At 46.5% G+C, this 20,851-nt stretch overlaps 1 protein-coding gene across 1 annotated transcript in view; it reads left to right on the forward strand.

The window, feature by feature from the left end:
* Nucleotides 1–20,851, forward strand: part of cacna1ab (calcium channel, voltage-dependent, P/Q type, alpha 1A subunit, b) — a 336,628-nt gene that overhangs the window by 224,354 nt on the left and 91,423 nt on the right. Inside the window, exons 21-27 of the mRNA XM_071389579.1 lie at nt 7,827–7,983; nt 10,551–11,110; nt 12,838–13,142; nt 13,586–13,724; nt 14,517–14,646; nt 17,780–17,839; nt 19,174–19,280. Of these exons, the coding sequence (XP_071245680.1) occupies nt 7,827–7,983; nt 10,551–11,110; nt 12,838–13,142; nt 13,586–13,724; nt 14,517–14,646; nt 17,780–17,839; nt 19,174–19,280 (1,458 nt within the window). The remainder of the gene's footprint in view (nt 1–7,826; nt 7,984–10,550; nt 11,111–12,837; nt 13,143–13,585; nt 13,725–14,516; nt 14,647–17,779; nt 17,840–19,173; nt 19,281–20,851) is intronic.

Below are 20,851 nucleotides of genomic sequence, written 5' to 3' on the forward strand. Positions count from 1 at the left end.
AGCATGGGAGACTAGTCAGGATCGAGGGAAAGATGAACAGAGCAAATTACAGAGAGATCCTTGATGAAAACCTGCTCCAGGGGGCTCAGGACCTCAGACTGGGGTGAAGATTCACCTTCCAACAGGACACCAACCCTAAGTACACGCAGGAGTGTCTTCAGGACAAGTCTCTGAATGTCCTTGAGTGGCCCAGCCAGAGCCTGGACTTGAACTCGATCGAACATCTCTGGATAGACCTGAAAATAGCTGTGCAGCTTGAGAGGATCTGCAGCGATTAATGGGAGAAACTCCCCAAATACAGGTGTGCCAAACTTGTAGCGTCATACCCAAGAAGACTCAAGGCTGTAATCGCTGCCAAAGGTGCTTCAACAAAGTACTGAGTAAAGGGTCTGAATACTTATGTAAATGTAATATTTATGTTTTTTTTTTTTTTTTTACATTTGCAAAAATTTATAAAAACCTGTTTTTGCTTTGTCATTATGGGGTATTGTTTCTAGATTGTTGAGGGGGGAAAACTATGTAATACATTTCAGAATAAGGCTGTAATGTAACAAAATGTGTAAAAAATGAAGGGGTCTGAATACTTTCTGAATGCACTGTATCTATATATCTATATATCTATCTATATTCTATCTATCTATATATCTATCTATATTCTATCTATATATCTATCTATATTCTATCCATCTATCTATCTATATTATATCTATATGTATTCTATCCATCTATCTATCTATATTATATCTATCTATAATCTATCTATATTCTGTCTATCTATCTATCTATCTATATTCTGTCTATCTATCTATCTATCTATATTCTATCCATCTATATATCTATATTCTATCTATCTATCTATATTCTATCTATATTCTATCTATAGTATATCTATCTATCTGTCTGTTGCTAGATCTGTGGTTATTTCAGTAGTGTCACTAATGGGAAGCGAATACACTGATACACTGGAAACAGTTGCTACTGTACACACACACACACACACACACACACACACACACACACACACACACACACACACACACACACACACACACACACACACACACACACACACACACACACACACACACACACACACACACAGTACATCAGTACTCAGTCTAATGTACACTCCAACACTCTACTCAATCCGACCGACACACACTTCAAGACTCAATCTGATGCACACGCCATCTCCCACTCGACCTAAATCTCCGTAGCCACTGACCTAGGCTTCTTCAACTTTAATCACAGTCATCATCAAAAGAGGTACCAAGGTTAAATACACTACAGTAATTATGAGAAGGAGGTTAAATACACTATACGAGTTATGAGAAGGAAGCATGGTTAAATATACTAATTGATCTTCGAGGAGTGGCAAGGTCCCATAAAAGAAAACATACGAAGCATCATCAAATTTGACAGTGAGTGCACTGAAACGTAATTCCACCCTAATTCCATTCAGAGTCAATGGAAACGAGCTAAGTGGCTACGCGGCAACGCTAGCGGGCAAAGACAGACTACAGCCAGAAGAATGGCATTTTCTTATCATCAAAGACAGTGACAGGAAAATGAAATAGTTTCTACTGAAATTCTGTGGCCCTTTGAAATGTTTGATGTGCCCTTTTGTGTGTGTGTGTTCCATTGTCTGCTGTTTCTGCAAGGAGAAGCAGATTTTACATAAGCCCCTCTAGCTCTTTATAAAAAGTCCTTACCCGGTACTCTATGCCTGTCTTAGTGTTTTTTACACGGAGAACAATAGATTTAGTCATGTCTTAGAGGGCGTAGGGGATGGGAAGGAGGAGAGGGAGTGTGTGTACATTTCCCTACTATATATTAACCATAATGTATTAAGATACTGTTTATCAATACTTCATGTTACACAATATTACAGGCTGCATTTACACAGGCAGCCCAATTCTGATCTTTTGACCAATCAGATCAGCTCTTTTGGGCAAAAGATTAGAATTGGGCTGCCTGTGTAAACGCAGCCATAGACACACACATTCAAGGTGCCATACATCAGATACTAATATCTTTAACTTTGTGGTCGTGATTTAAACAGAGGCACAAACACATTACTCCAACAACTAACCCCCTCCAAACAGTCTTCTAAACGTTGTCACGGTACCAGTATCGCAAACCTACGACACCTGATTTTCCATGGCAGGAAGGAAAACAGAAAGCAGACTAAACTCTTTGGTCCTGTAAAATATAGTGTGCTATGGCTTGGAATAGAAACATGTGACTCTGGGTGACATCGTAAGGCTGTTTGTTTCCAACATGTGACTCTGGGTGACATCGTAAGGCTGTTTGTTTCCAACATGTGACTCTGGGTGACATCGTAAGGCTGTTTGTTTCCAACATGAGAAACTTACATTCGTTTTATCAAATTTCTATCCGCATGTTAAATGTGCAACCAGAGGGAAAACAACTCTAGACCACCTTTACTCCACACACAGAGACGCGTACAAAGCTCTCCCTCGCCCTCCATTTGGCAAATAAGCAAAAATTAAAGCAGGAAGCACCAGTGACTCTGTCAATAAAAATATGGTCAGATCGTCCCCACAGTGACCGCGTAAATACCCCAACCAGAAGCCATGGATTACAGGCAACATCCGCACTGAGCTAAAGGCTAGAGCTGCCGCTTTCAAGGAGCGGGACTCTAACCCAGACGCTTAAAAGAAATCCCGCTATGCCCTCCGACGAACCATCAAATAAACAAAGTGTCAATACAGGACTAAGATCGACTCGTACTACACCGGCTCCGACGCCCGTCGGATGTGGCAAGGCTTGAAAACCTATTCCCCCTCGGGAGACTGAAAAGATTTGGCATGGGTCCTCAGATCCTCAAAAGGTTCTACAGCTGCATCATCGAGAGCATCCTGACTGGTTGCATCACTGCTGGTACCGGAGCGCCAAGTCTAGGTCCAAGAGGCTTCTAAACAGCTTCTACCCCCAATCCATAAGACTCCTGAACATCTAATCAAATGGCTACCCAGACTATTTGCATTGCCCCCCCCCCTCCTTTACGCCGCTGCTACTCTCTGTTATTATCTATGCATAGTCACTTTAATAACTCTACCTACATGTACATATGGGGCGGCAGGTAGCCTAGTGGTTAGAGCGTTGGACTTGTAACCGAAAGGTTGCAAGATTGAATCCCCGAGCTGACAAGGTAAAAAAAATCTAAATAAATAAACATCTGTCGTTCTGCCCCTGAACAAGGCAGTTAACCCACTGTTCCCCTGAACAAGGCAGTTAACCCACTGTTCCCCTGAACAAGGCAGTTAACCCACTGTTCCCCTGAACAAGGCAGTTAACCCACTGTTCCCCTGAACAAGGCAGTTAACCCACTGTTCCCCTGAACAAGGCAGTTAACCCACTGTTCCCCTGAACAAGGCAGTTAACCCACTGTTCCCTGAACAAGGCAGTTAACCCACTGTTCCCCTGAACAAGGCAGTTAACCCACTGTTCCCCTGAACAAGGCAGTTAACCCACTGTTCCCCTGAACAAGGCAGTTAACCCACTGTTCCCCTGAACAAGGCAGTTAACCCACTGTTCCCCTGAACAAGGCAGTTAACCCACTGTTCCCCTGAACAAGGCAGTTAACCCACTGTTCCCCTGAACAAGGCAGTTAACCCACTGTTCCCCTGAACAAGGCAGTTAACCCACTGTTCCCCTGAACAAGGCAGTTAACCCACTGTTCCCCTGAACAAGGCAGTTAACCCACTGTTCCCTGAACAAGGCAGTTAACCCACTGTTCCCCTGAACAAGGCAGTTAACCCACTGTTCCCCTGAACAAGGCAGTTAACCCACTGTTCCCCTGAACAAGGCAGTTAACCCACTGTTCCCCTGAACAAGGCAGTTAACCCACTGTTCCCCTGAACAAGGCAGTTAACCCACTGTTCCCCTGAACAAGGCAGTTAACCCACTGTTCCCCTGAACAAGGCAGTTAACCCACTGTTCCCCTGAACAAGGCAGTTAACCCACTGTTCCCTGAACAAGGCAGTTAACCCACTGTTCCCCTGAACAAGGCAGTTAACCCACTGTTCCCCTGAACAAGGCAGTTAACCCACTGTTCCCCTGAACAAGGCAGTTAACCCACTGTTCCCCTGAACAAGGCAGTTAACCCACTGTTCCCCTGAACAAGGCAGTTAACCCACTGTTCCCCTGAACAAGGCAGTTAACCCACTGTTCCCCTGAACAAGGCAGTTAACCCACTGTTCCCCTGAACAAGGCAGTTAACCCACTGTTCCCCTGAACAAGGCAGTTAACCCACTGTTCCCCTGAACAAGGCAGTTAACCCACTGTTCCCCTGAACAAGGCAGTTAACCCACTGTTCCCCTGAACAAGGCAGTTAACCCACTGTTCCCTGAACAAGGCAGTTAACCCACTGTTCCCCTGAACAAGGCAGTTAACCCACTGTTCCCCTGAACAAGGCAGTTAACCCACTGTTCCCCTGAACAAGGCAGTTAACCCACTGTTCCCCTGAACAAGGCAGTTAACCCACTGTTCCCTGAACAAGGCAGTTAACCCACTGTTCCCCTGAACAAGGCAGTTAACCCACTGTTCCCCTGAACAAGGCAGTTAACCCACTGTTCCCCTGAACAAGGCAGTTAACCCACTGTTCCCCTGAACAAGGCAGTTAACCCACTGTTCCCCTGAACAAGGCAGTTAACCCACTGTTCCCTGAACAAGGCAGTTAACCCACTGTTCCCCTGAACAAGGCAGTTAACCCACTGTTCCCCTGAACAAGGCAGTTAACCCACTGTTCCCCTGAACAAGGCAGTTAACCCACTGTTCCCCTGAACAAGGCAGTTAACCCACTGTTCCCCTGAACAAGGCAGTTAACCCACTGTTCCCCTGAACAAGGCAGTTAACCCACTGTTCCCCTGAACAAGGCAGTTAACCCACTGTTCCCCTGAACAAGGCAGTTAACCCACTGTTCCCTGAACAAGGCAGTTAACCCACTGTTCCCCTGAACAAGGCAGTTAACCCACTGTTCCCCTGAACAAGGCAGTTAACCCACTGTTCCCTGAACAAGGCAGTTAACCCACTGTTCCCCTGAACAAGGCAGTTAACCCACTGTTCCCCTGAACAAGGCAGTTAACCCACTGTTCCCCTGAACAAGGCAGTTAACCCACTGTTCCCTGAACAAGGCAGTTAACCCACTGTTCCCCTGAACAAGGCAGTTAACCCACTGTTCCCCTGAACAAGGCAGTTAACCCACTGTTCCCCTGAACAAGGCAGTTAACCCACTGTTCCCCTGAACAAGGCAGTTAACCCACTGTTCCCCTGAACAAGGCAGTTAACCCACTGTTCCCCTGAACAAGGCAGTTAACCCACTGTTCCCCTGAACAAGGCAGTTAACCCACTGTTCCCTGAACAAGGCAGTTAACCCACTGTTCCCCTGAACAAGGCAGTTAACCCACTGTTCCCCTGAACAAGGCAGTTAACCCACTGTTCCCCTGAACAAGGCAGTTAACCCACTGTTCCCTGAACAAGGCAGTTAACCCACTGTTCCCCTGAACAAGGCAGTTAACCCACTGTTCCCCTGAACAAGGCAGTTAACCCACTGTTCCCCTGAACAAGGCAGTTAACCCACTGTTCCCCTGAACAAGCCAGTTAACCCACTGTTCCCCTGAACAAGGCAGTTCCCCTGAACAAGGCAGTTAACCCACTGTTCCCCTGAACAAGGCAGTTAACCCACTGTTCCCTGAACAAGGCAGTTAACCCACTGTTCCTAGGCCGTCATTGTAAATAATAATAAGAACTTGTTCTTAACTGACTTGCCTAGTTAAATAAAGAAAAAATAAACAATTACCTCGACTAACCAGTGCCCTCGCACACTGCTCTTTAACTACTTGTAACTTCTATTTCTTATTCTTATTCATATTTTTTAAACTGCATTGTAGGTTAGGGGCTTGTAAGTAAGCGTTTCACTGTTGTATTCGGCGGCATGTGACTAATAAAATTTGGTTTGAAGTCCGCTTTATGTTTTGTTTTCTTGTGAGACTGGTATCATGACAACCCTAAAGGTTGTTTAAACATGGGAAGGTTGTAGCTGCGCTGTTTTTATACACGCCACCTACCCGTAACTAACCCTCCTCCAAACCAACCCTTCTTCCTACACGAACACACTAACTCACTCTTCTAAACGTTGTCTAAAGGTTGTCTGAAGGTTCTGTAAATGTTGTGAGAAGATTTGCCACATCTTCTTACACTAACTGCCAGGACTCACTCTTGCGAACGTTGTATAAACGTTGTATATAGTAGAGGTGGAGGGAGGACATTACTAACCTCACTAACCCTATTTCTAGCACCCCTATTTCTCATTACACTAACAACACTCTGAGCACACCCACTCTTCTCAACGTTGTGGAAACGTTGTGGACAGAAAGAAAAAAGGAAATGTTGTGAGAAGGTTGTATATAAACGTTGTGTACGGTAGAAGTGGTGGGAGGAAGGTTGTGGCGACGTTGTTTTTATGTTGGTTGTGTCGCTCCCTCCCTCCTTGTCTCCTCTTCAGAGTGACAGTAACAAAAACTGAGCGTATCGATGCCACAGAGAATGTGCTTGACTGGTATTTACTCGTTTATCTCATTTTACGCTTTACTTTTTTATTTTTTTATTTTTATTTGATCCTTTCCTCATCCATCCTTTTCTGATGTTGTCTTTCCTTTATTTTGTTGTTTGTGTCGTTCTTTTGTTAGTGTAGTTTTTTCAGTCTGTCTTTCCGTGCTGTTTCATGATTAGGGTTGCAAAATTCTAAAAACTTCCGGGGGTAAAAAAAATTATTTAAAAAAATCTTCAGTTGGATAATTCCAGTTGGAGTTTCTGGAACACCTGGGAACTTTGGGAACGTGTTTGGGTTTTGCCAATCCTAATTCCTGATCCTTGTTTTGGTGTTTGTTCACCTCTGGCTGGCTGTCATTTTGTTAGTAGGTGTGATAAGCTGGCTAGCTGGGGTCGTTGGGGTCAATTCCAGTTTCAATTCAGTAGATTCAAAAGGATGAATTGAAATGTCATATTTGAATTGAAAACTGATAAGGATTTGTCATCATTCACGTCTAGAATGATCTGAAATATCTGAATCGTTGGAGGTAAGAGGTGTTGGTGAGGTACTCGAGGGGGAGTACAGGAGGGGTCATTTGGGAGGGGACCGGGGGTGGAGGTGCAGTTGAGGGGGGGCTGACGGCTGTAACACATTTCACCCCCTACCTTCTCAAAAGTCCATGGCTCTGTCTTCATCTCTGTCTTTGTCTCTGTCTCTGTCTTTGTCTCTGTCTTTGTCTCGCAATAAGGGTATCGTTTGTATGCATTGAAACAAATTGTTTGAGATTTTGTTGGTATAATGTTGGTAAAATAATGTGGTTTAAAAATTCAACTAACAAAAAGGTTTACTCAACAAAATCTTGTAATACACAATTTATGTGTAAAGACTACCTTAATTTGAGGTATCTGTCGATGTTTTGGCACTTCCATCATAATCATCTTCACCACCATCATCATCGTAATCATCATCATCATCATCATCACAGCAACCTCTGCAGTGTATTCCTATGTGGGCTACAGGGACTCTTCTCACTGGCTGTCTGTCTGCTGTTGGGTCTATGACATCATCGCTTAGGGGGGCTGTGAGAAACAAAACATCTAGTTCTCTCTTCTATCTCTTCTAGCAACATTCACAACTGATCCCCTTCTCTTCTTTCTTATCCCTCTCTTCCTTTCCGCATCTTCTTCTTCTACACTTCCCTCTCTCTCTCTCTCTCTCTTTCTTTCTTTCTTTCTTTCTTCCTAATTTTCTTTATTTTCTCTCCCCACAGTAAGGAGCAGCAGAAGAATAACAAGGCTGGTGGTAAATCAGTGTGGGAACAGAGGACCAGTGAGATAAGGAGACAGAATCTGATGACCAGCAGAGAGGCCCTGTACAACGAGATGGACACGGAGGACTGGAAGGTCAGGGGAGAGGGGGAGGGAGAGGTGAGAGACACAGCACACTGGAAGGTCAGGGGAGAGGGGGAGGGAGAGCTGAGATACAGACACTGGAAGGTCAGGGGAGAGGGATGAGGGAGAGGTGAGAGACACAGAACACTGGAAGGTCAGGGGAGAGGGGGAGGGAGAGGTGAGAGACACAGAACACTGGAAGGTCAGGGGAGAGGGGGAGGGAGAGGTGAGAGACACAGCACACTGGAGGGTCAGGGGAGAGGGGGAGGGAGAGGTGAGAGACATGGAGGACTGGAAGGTCTGGGGAGAAGATGAGGGAGAGGTAAGAGACACAGAACACTGGAAGGCCAGGGGAGAGGGGGAGGGAGAGGTGAGAGACACAGCACACTGGAAGGTCAGGGGAGAGGGAGAGGGAGAGGTGAGAGACACAGAACACTGGAAGATCAGGGGGGATGGAGAGGTGAGATACAGACACTGGAAGGTCAGGGGAGAGAGGGAGGGAGAGGTGAGATACATGGAGGACTGGAAGGTCTGGGGAGAAGATGAGGGAGAGGTAAGAGATACAGAACACTGGAAGGTCAGGGGAGAGTGGGGGGAGGTGAGAGATACAGAGGACTGGAAGGTCAGGGGAGAGGAGGAGGGAGAGGTGAGAGACATGGAGGACTAGAAGGTCAGGGGAGAGGAGGAGGGAGAGGTGAGAGACATGGAGGACTGGAAGTTCAGGGGAGAGGAGGAGGAGAGGTGAGAGACATGGAGGACTAGAAGGTCAGTGGAGAGGAGGAGGGAGAGGTGAGAGACATGGAGGACTAGAAGGTCAGGGGAGAGGAGGAGGGAGAGGTGAGAGACATGGAGGACTAGAAGGTCAGTGGAGAGGAGGAGGGAGAGGTGAAAGACACAGAAGACTGTAAGGAAGGTCAGGGGAGAGGAGGAGGGAGAGGTGAGAGACATGGAGGACTAGAAGGTCAGGGGAGAGGAGGAGGGAGAGGTGAGAGACACGGAGGACTAGAAGGTCAGGGGATAAGAGGAGGGAGATGTGAGAGACATGGAGGACTAGAAGGTCAGGGGATAAGAGGAGGGAGAGGTGAGAGACATGGAGGACTAGAAGGTCAGGGGAGAAGAGGAGGGAGAGGTGAGAGACATGGAGGACTAGAAGGTCAGGGGATAAGAGGAGGGAGAGGTGAGAGACATGGAGGACTAGAAGGTCAGGGGAGAGGAGGAGGGAGAGGTGAGAGACATGGAGGACTAGAAGGTCAGGGGAGAGGAGGAGGGAGAGGTGAGAGACATGGAGGACTAGAAGGTCAGTGGAGAGGAGGAGGAGAGGTGAGAGATACATAACACTGGAAGGTCAGGGGAGAGGGGGAGGGAGAGGTGAGAGACATGGAGGACTGGAAGGTCAGGGGAGAGGAGGAGGGAGAGGTGAGAGACATGGAGGACTGGAAGGTCAGGGGAGAGGAGGAGGGAGAGGTGAGAGACATGGAGGACTAGAAGGTCAGGGGAGAGGAGGAGGGAGAGGTGAGAGACATGGAGGACTAGAAGGTCAGGGGAGAGGAGGAGGGAGAGGTGAGAGACATGGAGGACTGGAAGGTCAGGGGAGAGGAGGAGGAGAGGTGAAAGACACAGAAGACTGGAAGATCAGGGAAGAGGAGGAGGGAGAGGTGAAAGACACAGAAGACTGGAAGGAAGGTCAGGGGAGAGGAGGATGAGAGTTGAGAGACATGGTTTATAATGGACATCATATTGGTGCCTATGGTTGCAAAGGGGGGATATATTACTGAAACTTTCGAATTTTGCCAGTAAACTACCAGAATTTCTGTGTGGCCTTATCACATGTAAAATATATCAAATAATCAAAGAAGATGATTTGAAAAGAAAAAAAATGGAATGACTAAACCGTAAAACATAAAGAATCAACTTAGTGAATACCGCTGGTGTTTAATATGAGTTTCAGCATAATATATCCTTTCTATATTTCTTTACACTTTTATTTATTTTACTGTGTCAGTATTTCATTGTTGTAAATGTTCTGCCGTGAAACTGGTGGCAGTTGTGAAGAAAGTCAACAGTTGGAAGAGTTGCAGAGTTAATTGAAAATAACGCTGTTGTTGATTAAATGCTTTTTCCATTAACGAGGCTATTTTCTCTTGATCCATATGGTCTATCCATTAGAAACTTATGGACAATATGTGAATACATTTTTTATTAAGTTATTCAGGTCTGAATGACCAAAGTTACCATAGATTGCCATAGATTACCTGTTAATTACCAAAATTACAGACGATTACGGTAACTTTGGTAAATTACCGGTAGCTATTGGTGCCAAAAATGTCCCACTAGTTACATCCACAATTAGATCCTTTGGTGACAAAATGGCGGACTGTTTGCTAAACTCTGTATATCTCTGGTTCTAGGAGTAGGGCTCAGGAAAGGAGAAAGGATTTGAGTTAGAAGAGAATAAACATAGGGTTTTCTTTATTTATGGAAGAATCTTAACTTGAGGTCCACATGTTAGTATTCTGCCCTTGTTGTTTGCCTATATAAAGTAACTTACTGATCCAGTTTCAGAAGATAACATCATTACCATCCTTAACCCCCTCCCTCCCCAGGTGTCGTACCCCCATCGTGCGGGGGACATGAAGACCCACCTGGACCGTCCGCTGGTGGTCAACCCCCAGGACAACCGCAACAACAACACCAACAAGACCCGGCCCGGAGAGCCCCCTCTAGACCCGCAGGACACCCTGGGTCACCAGAGGGCTGAAGATTACATCAGACGCCAGGCCTGCTACCATCAGAGGAACAGGGGGGGCGAACCAAGGGGAGTTAGTGGCCCAGAGAGAGAGGCCCGTCTGAGGCACGGGGGGAGCAGATTGTCCCTGCAGACGCTGGAGGGTATTGAAGAAAGAAGGGAACATGGAAGGAGATGTAGGCATAAAGAAGGGAAGGAGGGGAGGAGTGTGTCACCGCATTATAGCGAGGGAGGAGTGGGGGATGAGAAGAGGAGGCACAGGAGGGTTAGGAGGGAGGGGGAGGAGGGAGGGAGAAGGCATAAGTGTAAGGGGACAGAAGGGGTAGTGGTAGGGGAGGGGGGTGAGGTAGAGGGGGAGGGGAGGAGGCCGAGGCGTCATCGGCATGGAGAGAGGAGCCGACAGCATCGAGTTAGAAAGTGAGTGACAGGGTCCGTGTGTCTGTGTCTGAATCTGTCAATATCAAACCTAATGTTTCCTTTGGGGATCAAAAGTATATACACTACCGTTCAAAAGTTTGGGGTCACTTAAAAATGTCCTTGTTTTCCATGAAAACATACATGAAATTAGTTGCAAAATGAATAGGAAATATAGTCAAGACTTTGACAAGGTTATAAATAATAATTTTTTATTTAAATAATAATTGTGTCCTTCAAACTTTACTTTCGTCAAAGAATCTTCCATTTGCAGCAATTACAGCCTTGCAGACCTTTGGCATTGTAGTTGTCAATTTGTTGAGGTAATCTGAAGAGATTTAACGTCATGCTTCCTGAAGCACCTCCCACGAGTTGGATTGGCTTGATGGGCACTTCTTACGTACCATACGGTCAAGCTGCTCCCACAACAGCTCAATAGGGTTGAGATCCGGTGACTGTGCAGGCCACTCCATTATAGACAGAATACCAGCTGACTGCTTCTTCCCTAAATAGTTCTTGCATAGTTTGGAGCTGTGCTTTGGGTCATTGTCCTGTTGTAGGAGGAAATTGGCTCCAATTAAGCACCGTCCACAGGGTATGACATGACCATGTACAAATCTCCCACTTTACCACTACCAAAGCACCCCCAGACCATCACATTGCCTCCACCATGCTTGACAGATGGCGTCAAGCACTCCTCCAGCATTTTCTCTGCATCTCACGAATGTTCTTCTTTGTGATCCGAACACCTCAAACTTAGATTCATCTGTCCTTAACACTTTTTTCCAATCTTCCCCTGTCCAGTGTCTGTGTTCTTTTGCCCATCTGAGATATGGCTTTTTCTTTGCAACTCTGCCTAGAAGGCCAGCATCCCGGAGTCATCTCCTCGCTGTTGACATTGAGACTGGTGTTTTGCGGGTACTTTTTAATGAAGCTGCCAGTTGAGGACTTGTGAGGCATCAGTTTCTCAAACTAGACACTCTAATTTACTTGTCCTCTTGCTCAGTTGTGCACCGGGGCCTCCCATTCCTCTTTCTATTCTGGTTAGAGCCAGTTTGTGCTGTTCTGTGAAGGGAGTAGTACACAGAGCGTTGTACAAGATCTACAGTTTCTTGGCAATTTCTCACATGGAATAGCCTTCATTTCTCAGAACAAGAATAGTCTGACAAGTTTCAGAAGAAAGTATCTTTGTTTCGGGCCATTTTGAGCCTGTAATCGAACCCACAAATGCTGATGCTCCAGATACTCAACTAGTCTAAAGTAGGCCAGTTGTATTGCTTCTATAATCAGAACCACAGTTTTCAGCTGTGTTAACATAATTGCAAAAGGGTTTTCTAATGATCAATTAGCCTTTTAAAATGATAAACTTGGATTAGCTAACACAACGTGACATTGGAACACAGGAGTGATGGTTGCTGATAATGGACCTCTGTAGGTCTATGTAGATATTCCATAAAATATTTGCCGTTTCCAGCTACAATAGTCATTTACAACATTAACAATGTCTACACTGTATTTCTGATCAATTTGACGTTATACTTTTGAACGGTTGTGTAGATTGCTATTGATTTGTCTAAGCCAGTATCCTGTCCTGTATGTCATTACATGAGCAGCATAGTAACTGTGGTTTTTCAAGATGTCACTGTCCTTGCGCCTGCCTCCCCCAACCTCTACCCCCTCTCACTCTTCCTCTCTTTCCCTCTCCCTCCCACCTCCCATCCCTCCTTCAGAGACCACCACTGCAGTGGTCCCAACCTCTCCACCGCTCGGCCCATCCTCAGACAGGACAGTCAGTACAGGGAAGACCTAGACAACCTCCTCAACAACAGCAAACTACACGACCACACCCTCCACCCGCTGCCCCCGGGCCACCCTGACCTTGTGAATAACCTCCTGAACCGCAGTGTGACAGCAGACACACAGCACCATAGTATGGACAGTCTAATTCTGACCAGTATGGCCAAGCCGGCTCATATGGTCGTGGATATGATGCCTCCTGTCTATCCATATCCCTCCACCAATGCCATCCTGCAAGGTGTGTGTGTGTGTGTGTGTGTGTGTGTGTGTGTGTGTGTGTGTGTGTGTGTGTGTGTGTGTGTGTGTGTGTGTGTGTGTGTGTGTGTGTGTGTGTGTGTGTGTGTGTGTGTGTGTGTGTGTGTGTGTGTGTGTGTGTGTGAGAGAGTTTATGTATGGGTGGTGAATGTAGTATTTTGGATCATTCTAATACTTTGACACTCTCTCTTGACTTTCTCTCTCTCTCTGTCTCTCTCTGTCTCTCTCTCTGTCTCTCTCTCTCTCTCTCTCTCTCTCTCTCTCTCTCTCTCTCTCTCTCTCTCTCTCTCTCTCTCTCTCTCTCTCTCTCTCTCTCTCTCTCTCTCTGTCTCTCTCTCTCTCTCTCTCTCTCTCTCTCTCTCTCTCTCTCTCTCTCTCTCTCTCTCTCTCTCTCTCTCTCTCTCTCTCTCTCTCTCTTCATCTCAGTGAACAAGAACGCTAACACAGACCAGAAAAAGAAGGATGAGGAGAAGAAGGAGGAAGAGGAGGATGAAGGGGGCGATGAAGATGGTCCCAAACCAATGCCCCCGTTCAGCTCCTGTTTCATACTGTCCACCACCAACCCGTGAGTGTGTGTGTGTGTGTGTGCGTGTGTGTGTGTGTATGTGGGTGTTGTACACTATATATACAAAAGTATGTGGACACCCCTTCAAATTAGTGGATTCAGCCATTTATACAGGTGTATAAATCGACCGCCGAGTACTTAAGCACGTAGTGCGTAAAAATTGTCTGTCCGCGGTTGCAACACTCACTACCAAGTTCCAAACTGCATCCGGAAGCTACGTCAGCACAAGAACTGTTAGTCGGGAGTTTCCATGGCCAGGCAGCCGACACAAACCTAAGATCGCCATGCACAATGACCTGACCTGACCTGACCTCAACCCCATCGAACACCTTCGGGATGAATTGGAACTCAGACTGCGGGCCAGGCCTAATCGCCCAACATCAGTCCCCGACCTCACTAATGCTGTTGTGGCTGAATGGAAGCAAGTCCCCGCAGCAATGTTCCAACATCTAGTGGAAAGCCTTCCCAGAAGAGTGGAGTCTGTTATAGCAGCAAAGGGGGGACCAACTCCATATTAATGCCCATGATTTTGGAATGAGATGTTAGAAGAGCAGGTGTCCACATACTTTTGGTCATGTGGTGTATGTGTGATAGAGAGAGAAGTGATGTTCCGTTCAGGAAACTGAAGATGGGAGTACCAGTCCAATCTCAACCACACAGACCAGGTTCCCGGATGCGTAGTTCCCATGATTCCTAGAAAAATAAGACAGAGTAACAAGCTAGCTACACAAACTATTGAAACAGTATGCATCACTTTGTGGGTGCGTTGTATTGTGCGTGTGTGTGTTGCAGGTTCCGTAGGTGCTGCCACTACATCCTGACCAGGAAGTACTTTGAGTTCAGTATCCTGTCTGTGATCGCCATGAGCAGCATCGCCCTGGCTGCAGAAGACCCTGTCTGTCCTGAGTCACCAAGCAACCAAGTGAGACAACACACATCTGTCTGTATGCCTGTTACTCTTCTCTTCTTTCTATCCGGCTGTCTCTGGTGGTCTTTCCACTCGTGGTGTGTATTTCTCTGAATCGCCTCTCAACAACATGAGACAACACCTCTGCGCTTGTCTGTCTGTCTGTCTCTCTCTGTCTCTCTCCGTCTGTCTGTCTCTCTCCGTCTGTCTGTCTCTCTTTGTATCTCTGTATGTCTGTCTCTCTCCGTCTGTCTCTCTTTGTATCTCTGTCTGTCTGTCTCTCTCCGTCTGTCTGTCTCTCTTTGTATCTCTGTCTGTCTGTCTCTCTCCGTCTGTCTGTCTCTCTTTGTATCTCTGTCTGTCTGTCTCTCTCCGTCTGTCTGTCTCTCTTTGTATCTCTGTCTGTCTGTCTCTCTCCGTCTGTCTGTCTCTCTTTGTATCTCTGTCTGTCTGTCTCTCTCCGTCTGTCTGTCTCTCTTTGTATCTCTGTCTCTCTGTTTCTCTGTCTCTCTGTCTCTCTCTGTTTCTCTGTCTCTCTCTATTTCTCTGTCTCTCTCTGTCTCTCTCCATCTGTCTGTCTCTCTCTGTCTTCTCTCTTTTGTTCTCTGTCTGTGTTCCTGTGGCTGTCTTTCTCTGTCCGTTTGTCTGCCTCTGTCTTTCTATATATCTTTCTCACTGTCTCTCTCTGTCTCTCTCTGTCTCTCTCTGTCTCTCTCTGTCTGTCTCTCTCTGTCTCTCTGTCTCTGTCTGTCTGTCTCTCTCTGTCTCTCTGTCTCTGTCTCTCTGTCTCTCTCTGTCTCTCTCTGTCTGTCTTTGTCTCTCTCTGTCTGTCTGTCTCTCTCCGTCTGTCTGTCTGTCTCTCTCTGTCTTCTCTCTTTTTTTTGTCTGTGTGAGTGTCTCTATATCTCCGTCTGTATTCCTGTGGCTGTCTTTCTCTGTCCGTTTGTCTGCCTCTGTCTTTCTTCCTTTATCTATTTATATAATGTGTATGTATAGTGTACAGGTATGTGATCTATCTATTTATATAATGTGTATGTATAGTGTACAGGTACAGTGGGGAGAACAAGTATTTGATACACTGCCGATTTTGCAGGTTTTCCTACTTACAAAGCATGTAGAGGTCTGTAATTCTTATCATAGGTACACTTCAACTGTGAGAGACGGAATCTAAAACAAAAATCCAGAAAATCACATTGTATGATTTTTAAGTAATTAATTTGCATTTTATTGCATGACATAAGTATTTGATCACCTACCAACCAGTAAGAATTCCGGCTCTCACAGACCTGTTAGTTTTTCTTTAAGAAGCCCTCCTGTTCTCCACTCATTACCTGTATTAACTGCACCTGTTTGAACTCGTTACCTGTATAAAAGACACCTGTCCACACACTCAATCAAACAGACTCCAACCTCTCCACAATGGCCAAGACCAGAGAGCTGTGTAAGGACATCAGGGATAAAATTGTAGACCTGCACAAGGCTGGGATGGGCTACAGGACAATAGGCAAGCAGCTTGGTGAGAAGGCAACAACTGTTGGCGCAATTATTAGAAAATGGAAGAAGTTCAAGATGCCGGTCAATCACCCTCGGTCTGGGGCTCCATGCAAGATCTCACCTCGTGGGGCATCAATGATCATGAGGAAGGTGAGGGATCAGCCCAGAACTACACGGCAGGACCTGGTCAATGACCTGAAGAGAGCTGGGACCACGGTCTCAAAGAAAACCATTAGTAACACACTACGCCATCATGGATTAAAATCCTGCAGCGCACGCAAGGTCCCCCTGCTCAAGCCAGCGCATGTCCAGGCCCGTCTGAAGTTTGCCAATGACCATCTGGATGATCCAGAGGAGGAATGGGAGAAGGTCATGTGGTCTGATGAGACAAAAATAGAGCTTTTTGGTCTAAACTCCACTCGCCGTGTTTGGAGGAAGAATAAGGATGAGTACAACCCCAAGAATACCATCCCAACCGTGAAGCATGGAGGTGGAAACATCATTCTTTGGGGATGCTTTTCTGCAAAGGGGACAGGACGACTGCACCGTATTGAGGGGAGGATGGATGGGGCCATGTATCGCGAGATCTTGGCCAACAACCTCCTTCCCTCAGTAAGAGCATTGAAGATGGGTCGTGGCTGAATCTTCCAGCATGACAACGACCCGAAACACACAGCCAGGGCAACTATGGAGTGGCTCCGTAAGAAGCATCTCAAGGTCCTGGAGTGGCCTAGCCAGTCTCCAGACCTGAACCCAATAGAAAATCTTTGGAGGGAGCTGAAAGTCCGTATTGCCCAGCGACAGCCCCGAAACCTGAAGGATCTGGAGAAGGTCTGGAGGGAGGAGTGGGCCAAAATCCCTGCTGCAGTGTGTGCAAACCTGGTCAAGAACTACAGGAAACGTATGATCTCTGTAATTGCAAACAAAGGTTTCTGTACCAAATATTAAGTTCTGCTTTTCTGATGTATCAAATACTTATGTCATGCAATAAAATGCAAATGAATTACTTAAAAATCATACAATGTGATTTTCTGGATTTTTGTTTTAGATTCCGTCTCTCACAGTTGAAGTGTACCTATGATAAAAATGACAGACCTCTACATGCGTTGTAAGTAGTAAAACCTGCAAAATCGGCAGTGTATCAAATACTTGTTCTCCCCACTGTATGTGATCTATCTATTTATATAATGTGTATGTATAGTGTACAGGTATGTGATCTATCTATTTATATAATGTGTATGTATAGTGTACAGGTATGTGATCTATCTATTTATATAATGTGTATGTATAGTGTACAGGTATGTGATCTATCTATTTATATAATGTGTATGTATAGTGTACAGGTATGTGATCTATCTATTTATATCATGTGTATGTATAGTGTACAGGTATGTGATCTATCTATTTATAGAATGTGTATGTATAGTGTACAGGTATGTGATCTATCTATTTCTATAATGTGTATGTATAGTGTACAGGTATGTGATCTATCTATTTATATCATGTGTATGTATAGTGTACAGGTATGTGATCTATCTATTTATAGAATGTGTATGTATAGTGTACAGGTATGTGATCTATCTAGTTCTATAATGTGTATGTATAGTGTACAGGTATGTGATCTATCTTGGTACCTCTACTCTGTCGTTCTCAGGTGCTGAAATACTTTGACTATGTCTTCACGGGCGTCTTCACGTTTGAGATGTTGATCAAGGTAGTATACAGTGTGTTAATGTCTGTTTTAGAGTCTGTATATCAAATCAAATGTATTTATATAGACATTTTTTTACATTTTACATTTTTAGTCATTTAGCAGACGCTCTTATCCAGAGCGACTTACAGTAGAGTGCATACATTTTATTTCATTTTTACATACTGAGACAAGGATATCCCTACCGGCCAAACCATCCCTACCGGCCAAACCCTCCCTACCGGCCAAACCCTCCCTAACCCGGACGACGCTATGCCAATTGTGCGTCGCCCCACGGATCTCCTGGTTGCGGCCGGCTGCGACAGAGCCTGGGCGCGAACCCAGAGACTCTGGTGGCGCAGCTAGCACTGCGATGCAGTGCCCTAGACCACTGCGCCACCCGGGAGATTATGCCCTTCGTACATCAGCTGATATCTCAAAGTGCTGTACAGAAACCCAGCCTAAAACCCCAAACAGCAAGCAATGCAGGTGTAGAAGCACGGTGGCTAGGAAAAACTCCCTAGAAAGGCCAAAACCTAGGAAGAAACCTAGAGAGGAACCAGACTATGAGGGGTGGCCAGTCCTCTTCTGGCTGTGCCGGGTGGAGATTATAACAGAACATGGCCAAGATGTTCAAATGTTCATAAATGACCAGCAGGGTCAAATAATAATAATCACAGTAGTTGTCGAGGGTGCAACAGGTCAGCACCTCAGGAGTAAATGTCAGTTGGCTTTTCATAGCCGATCATTAAGAGTATCTCTACCGCTCCTGCGGTCTCTAGAGAGTTGAAAACAGCAGGTCTGGGACAGGTAGCACGTCCGGTGAACAGGTCAGGGTTCCATAGCCGCAGGCAGAACAGTTGAAACTGCAGCAGCACGGCCAGGTGGACTGGGGACAGCAAGGAGTCATCATGCCAGGTCGTCCTGAGGCATGGTCCTAGGGCTCAGGTCCTCCGAGAGAGAGAAAGAAAGAGAGAAAGAGAGAATTAGAGAGAGCATACTTAAATTCACACAGGACACCGGATAAGACAGGAGAAGTACTCCAGATATAACAACCCGACCCTAGCCCCCCAACACATAAACTACTGCAGCATAAATACTGGAGGCTGAGACAGGAGGGGTCAGGAGACACTGTGGCCCCATCCGATGATACCCCCGGACAGGGCCAAACAGGAAGGATATAACCCCACCCACTTTGCCAAAGCACAGCCCCCACACCACTATAGGGATATCTTGTGCCTTATGCCTGATATGTGTGTGCCTGTGTGAGTGTGCTTGCGTTCATGAGTTCCCTATTTTGTGTGTGTGTGTGTGTGTGTGTGTGTGTGTGTACACTAACACCTCTCCTCTGTCCCCAGATGGTGGTGCTAGGCCTGTTCTTACATCAGGGTTCATACTTCAGGGACCTGTGGAACATCCTGGACTTTATAGTGGTTAGTGGTGCTCTGGTGGCCTTCGCCTTCACGTAAGTGTCCCCTCGAAACCTCCCCCCTCCCCCCTCAGCACTGTCTCCCTCCTCTTGACTCCTCTTTTCATCACCCTGTCTTTCAGTTGTCTTTCACTCCTTTGCCTGATGCATTGTCTGGCCCTTACTGGCTCAACGCTATATACGTGTCTCTCTTTCCTGTATTTCCATGTTCTCTCTCGTTCTCATCCCTCCATCTCTCGTTTCCTCTGTGCCTGTTGCCCTGTTTCCTGGCCTAACACTGTCTGTGTGTCTCTCTTTCTTGTCATTCTTTTTGTTGATTATTTGTTGATTATTTCTCTGACTAGTCACACAGCACGGGCCTGACCTCTCTCTCTCTCTCTCTCTCTCTCTCTCTCTCTCTCTCTCTCTCTCTCTCTCTCTCTCTCTCTCTCTCTCTCTCTCTCTCTCTCTCTCTCTCTCTCTCTCTCTCTACCCAACACCTCTCTCTCTCTCTCTCTCTCTCTCTCTCTCTCTCTCTCTCTCTCTCTCTCTCTCTCTCTCTCTCTCTCTCTCTCTCTCTCTACCCATCTCTCTCTCCGTCCTAAGCGGCCTCTCCATCTCTGTGTCTTTGTGTCTCATCCACTCTCTCACTATGAGACTCAACTCTCTAGTCTACATCTGCCTTTTCCATGTCTTTCATTCAGTATTTCATCACATCTGCACATTTCAATCTTTACACTCCTCCCAACCAGCCACAAGTCAGCCGGCCATCTTACTAACGATTCCTCCAGTTTACCTTACACGACTCACTCCAACATCCTACCTGCAACCTTTACCCAACACCCCCTCCCCCCCACCACCTTCCCAAACCTAGCCCTCAGTTGCCCTCCCACCCAACTACTTGCATCTAACCCCTGCCTCCCACCTCCCTTCCCCAACCTAGCTCACTGTTGCATCCCCCTCCAACCTCCCTTCCCCCAAAAACCTCCCAACTCCCTCAAACCACACTAAATGCACCCCTACACAATCACCTGACCACCTAATCCCTCCCCCAACTTTCTCCACATCTCCCAGCCTTCAACTGCACCCAATCATCCCCTCCCTCCCACCCCCTCCCACAAACCTCCCCCCTGAGAGCGCCCCGTCCCCCTTACGCTGTGTGAGGCTGAGGGTTCCCCAGGCACCCGGTAACCCTCTAGTGCCCAGGTCGTTCTGGTTCAGAGCTGCGAGGCACACACCTTGCCCTGTCCTCCCGTTACATCACACACCTCACACACACACACACACCTTTACACACCCGTTAATGGTTACCGGTAATCACTCCACTCATCCACCAGAAGAGCAGGTATTTGACTATTTATTATCCTCTGCACGGCCTGGGGGAGCCTGGGGGAGCCTGGGGGAGCGTGGGGGAGCCTGGGGGAGCCGAGAAAGGGAAGGAGGGAGGAGAGGGGTGAATGTTTGGGGCAGGTCACTGAGGGTGGAATGATTTTTTATCTTGAGATATTGTCCGCATATCGACAGTTATATATGGATATATGTGCCTGAGTATGAATGAGCGAGAGAATGGAGACGAGAGGCGGAAGATGGAGGAAGGAGAGAGAGAAGGACAGAATGAAAGAGCGTGT

Source organism: Salvelinus alpinus, chromosome 2, assembly GCF_045679555.1.
Source record: "Salvelinus alpinus chromosome 2, SLU_Salpinus.1, whole genome shotgun sequence".
NCBI lineage: Eukaryota > Metazoa > Chordata > Actinopteri > Salmoniformes > Salmonidae > Salvelinus > Salvelinus alpinus.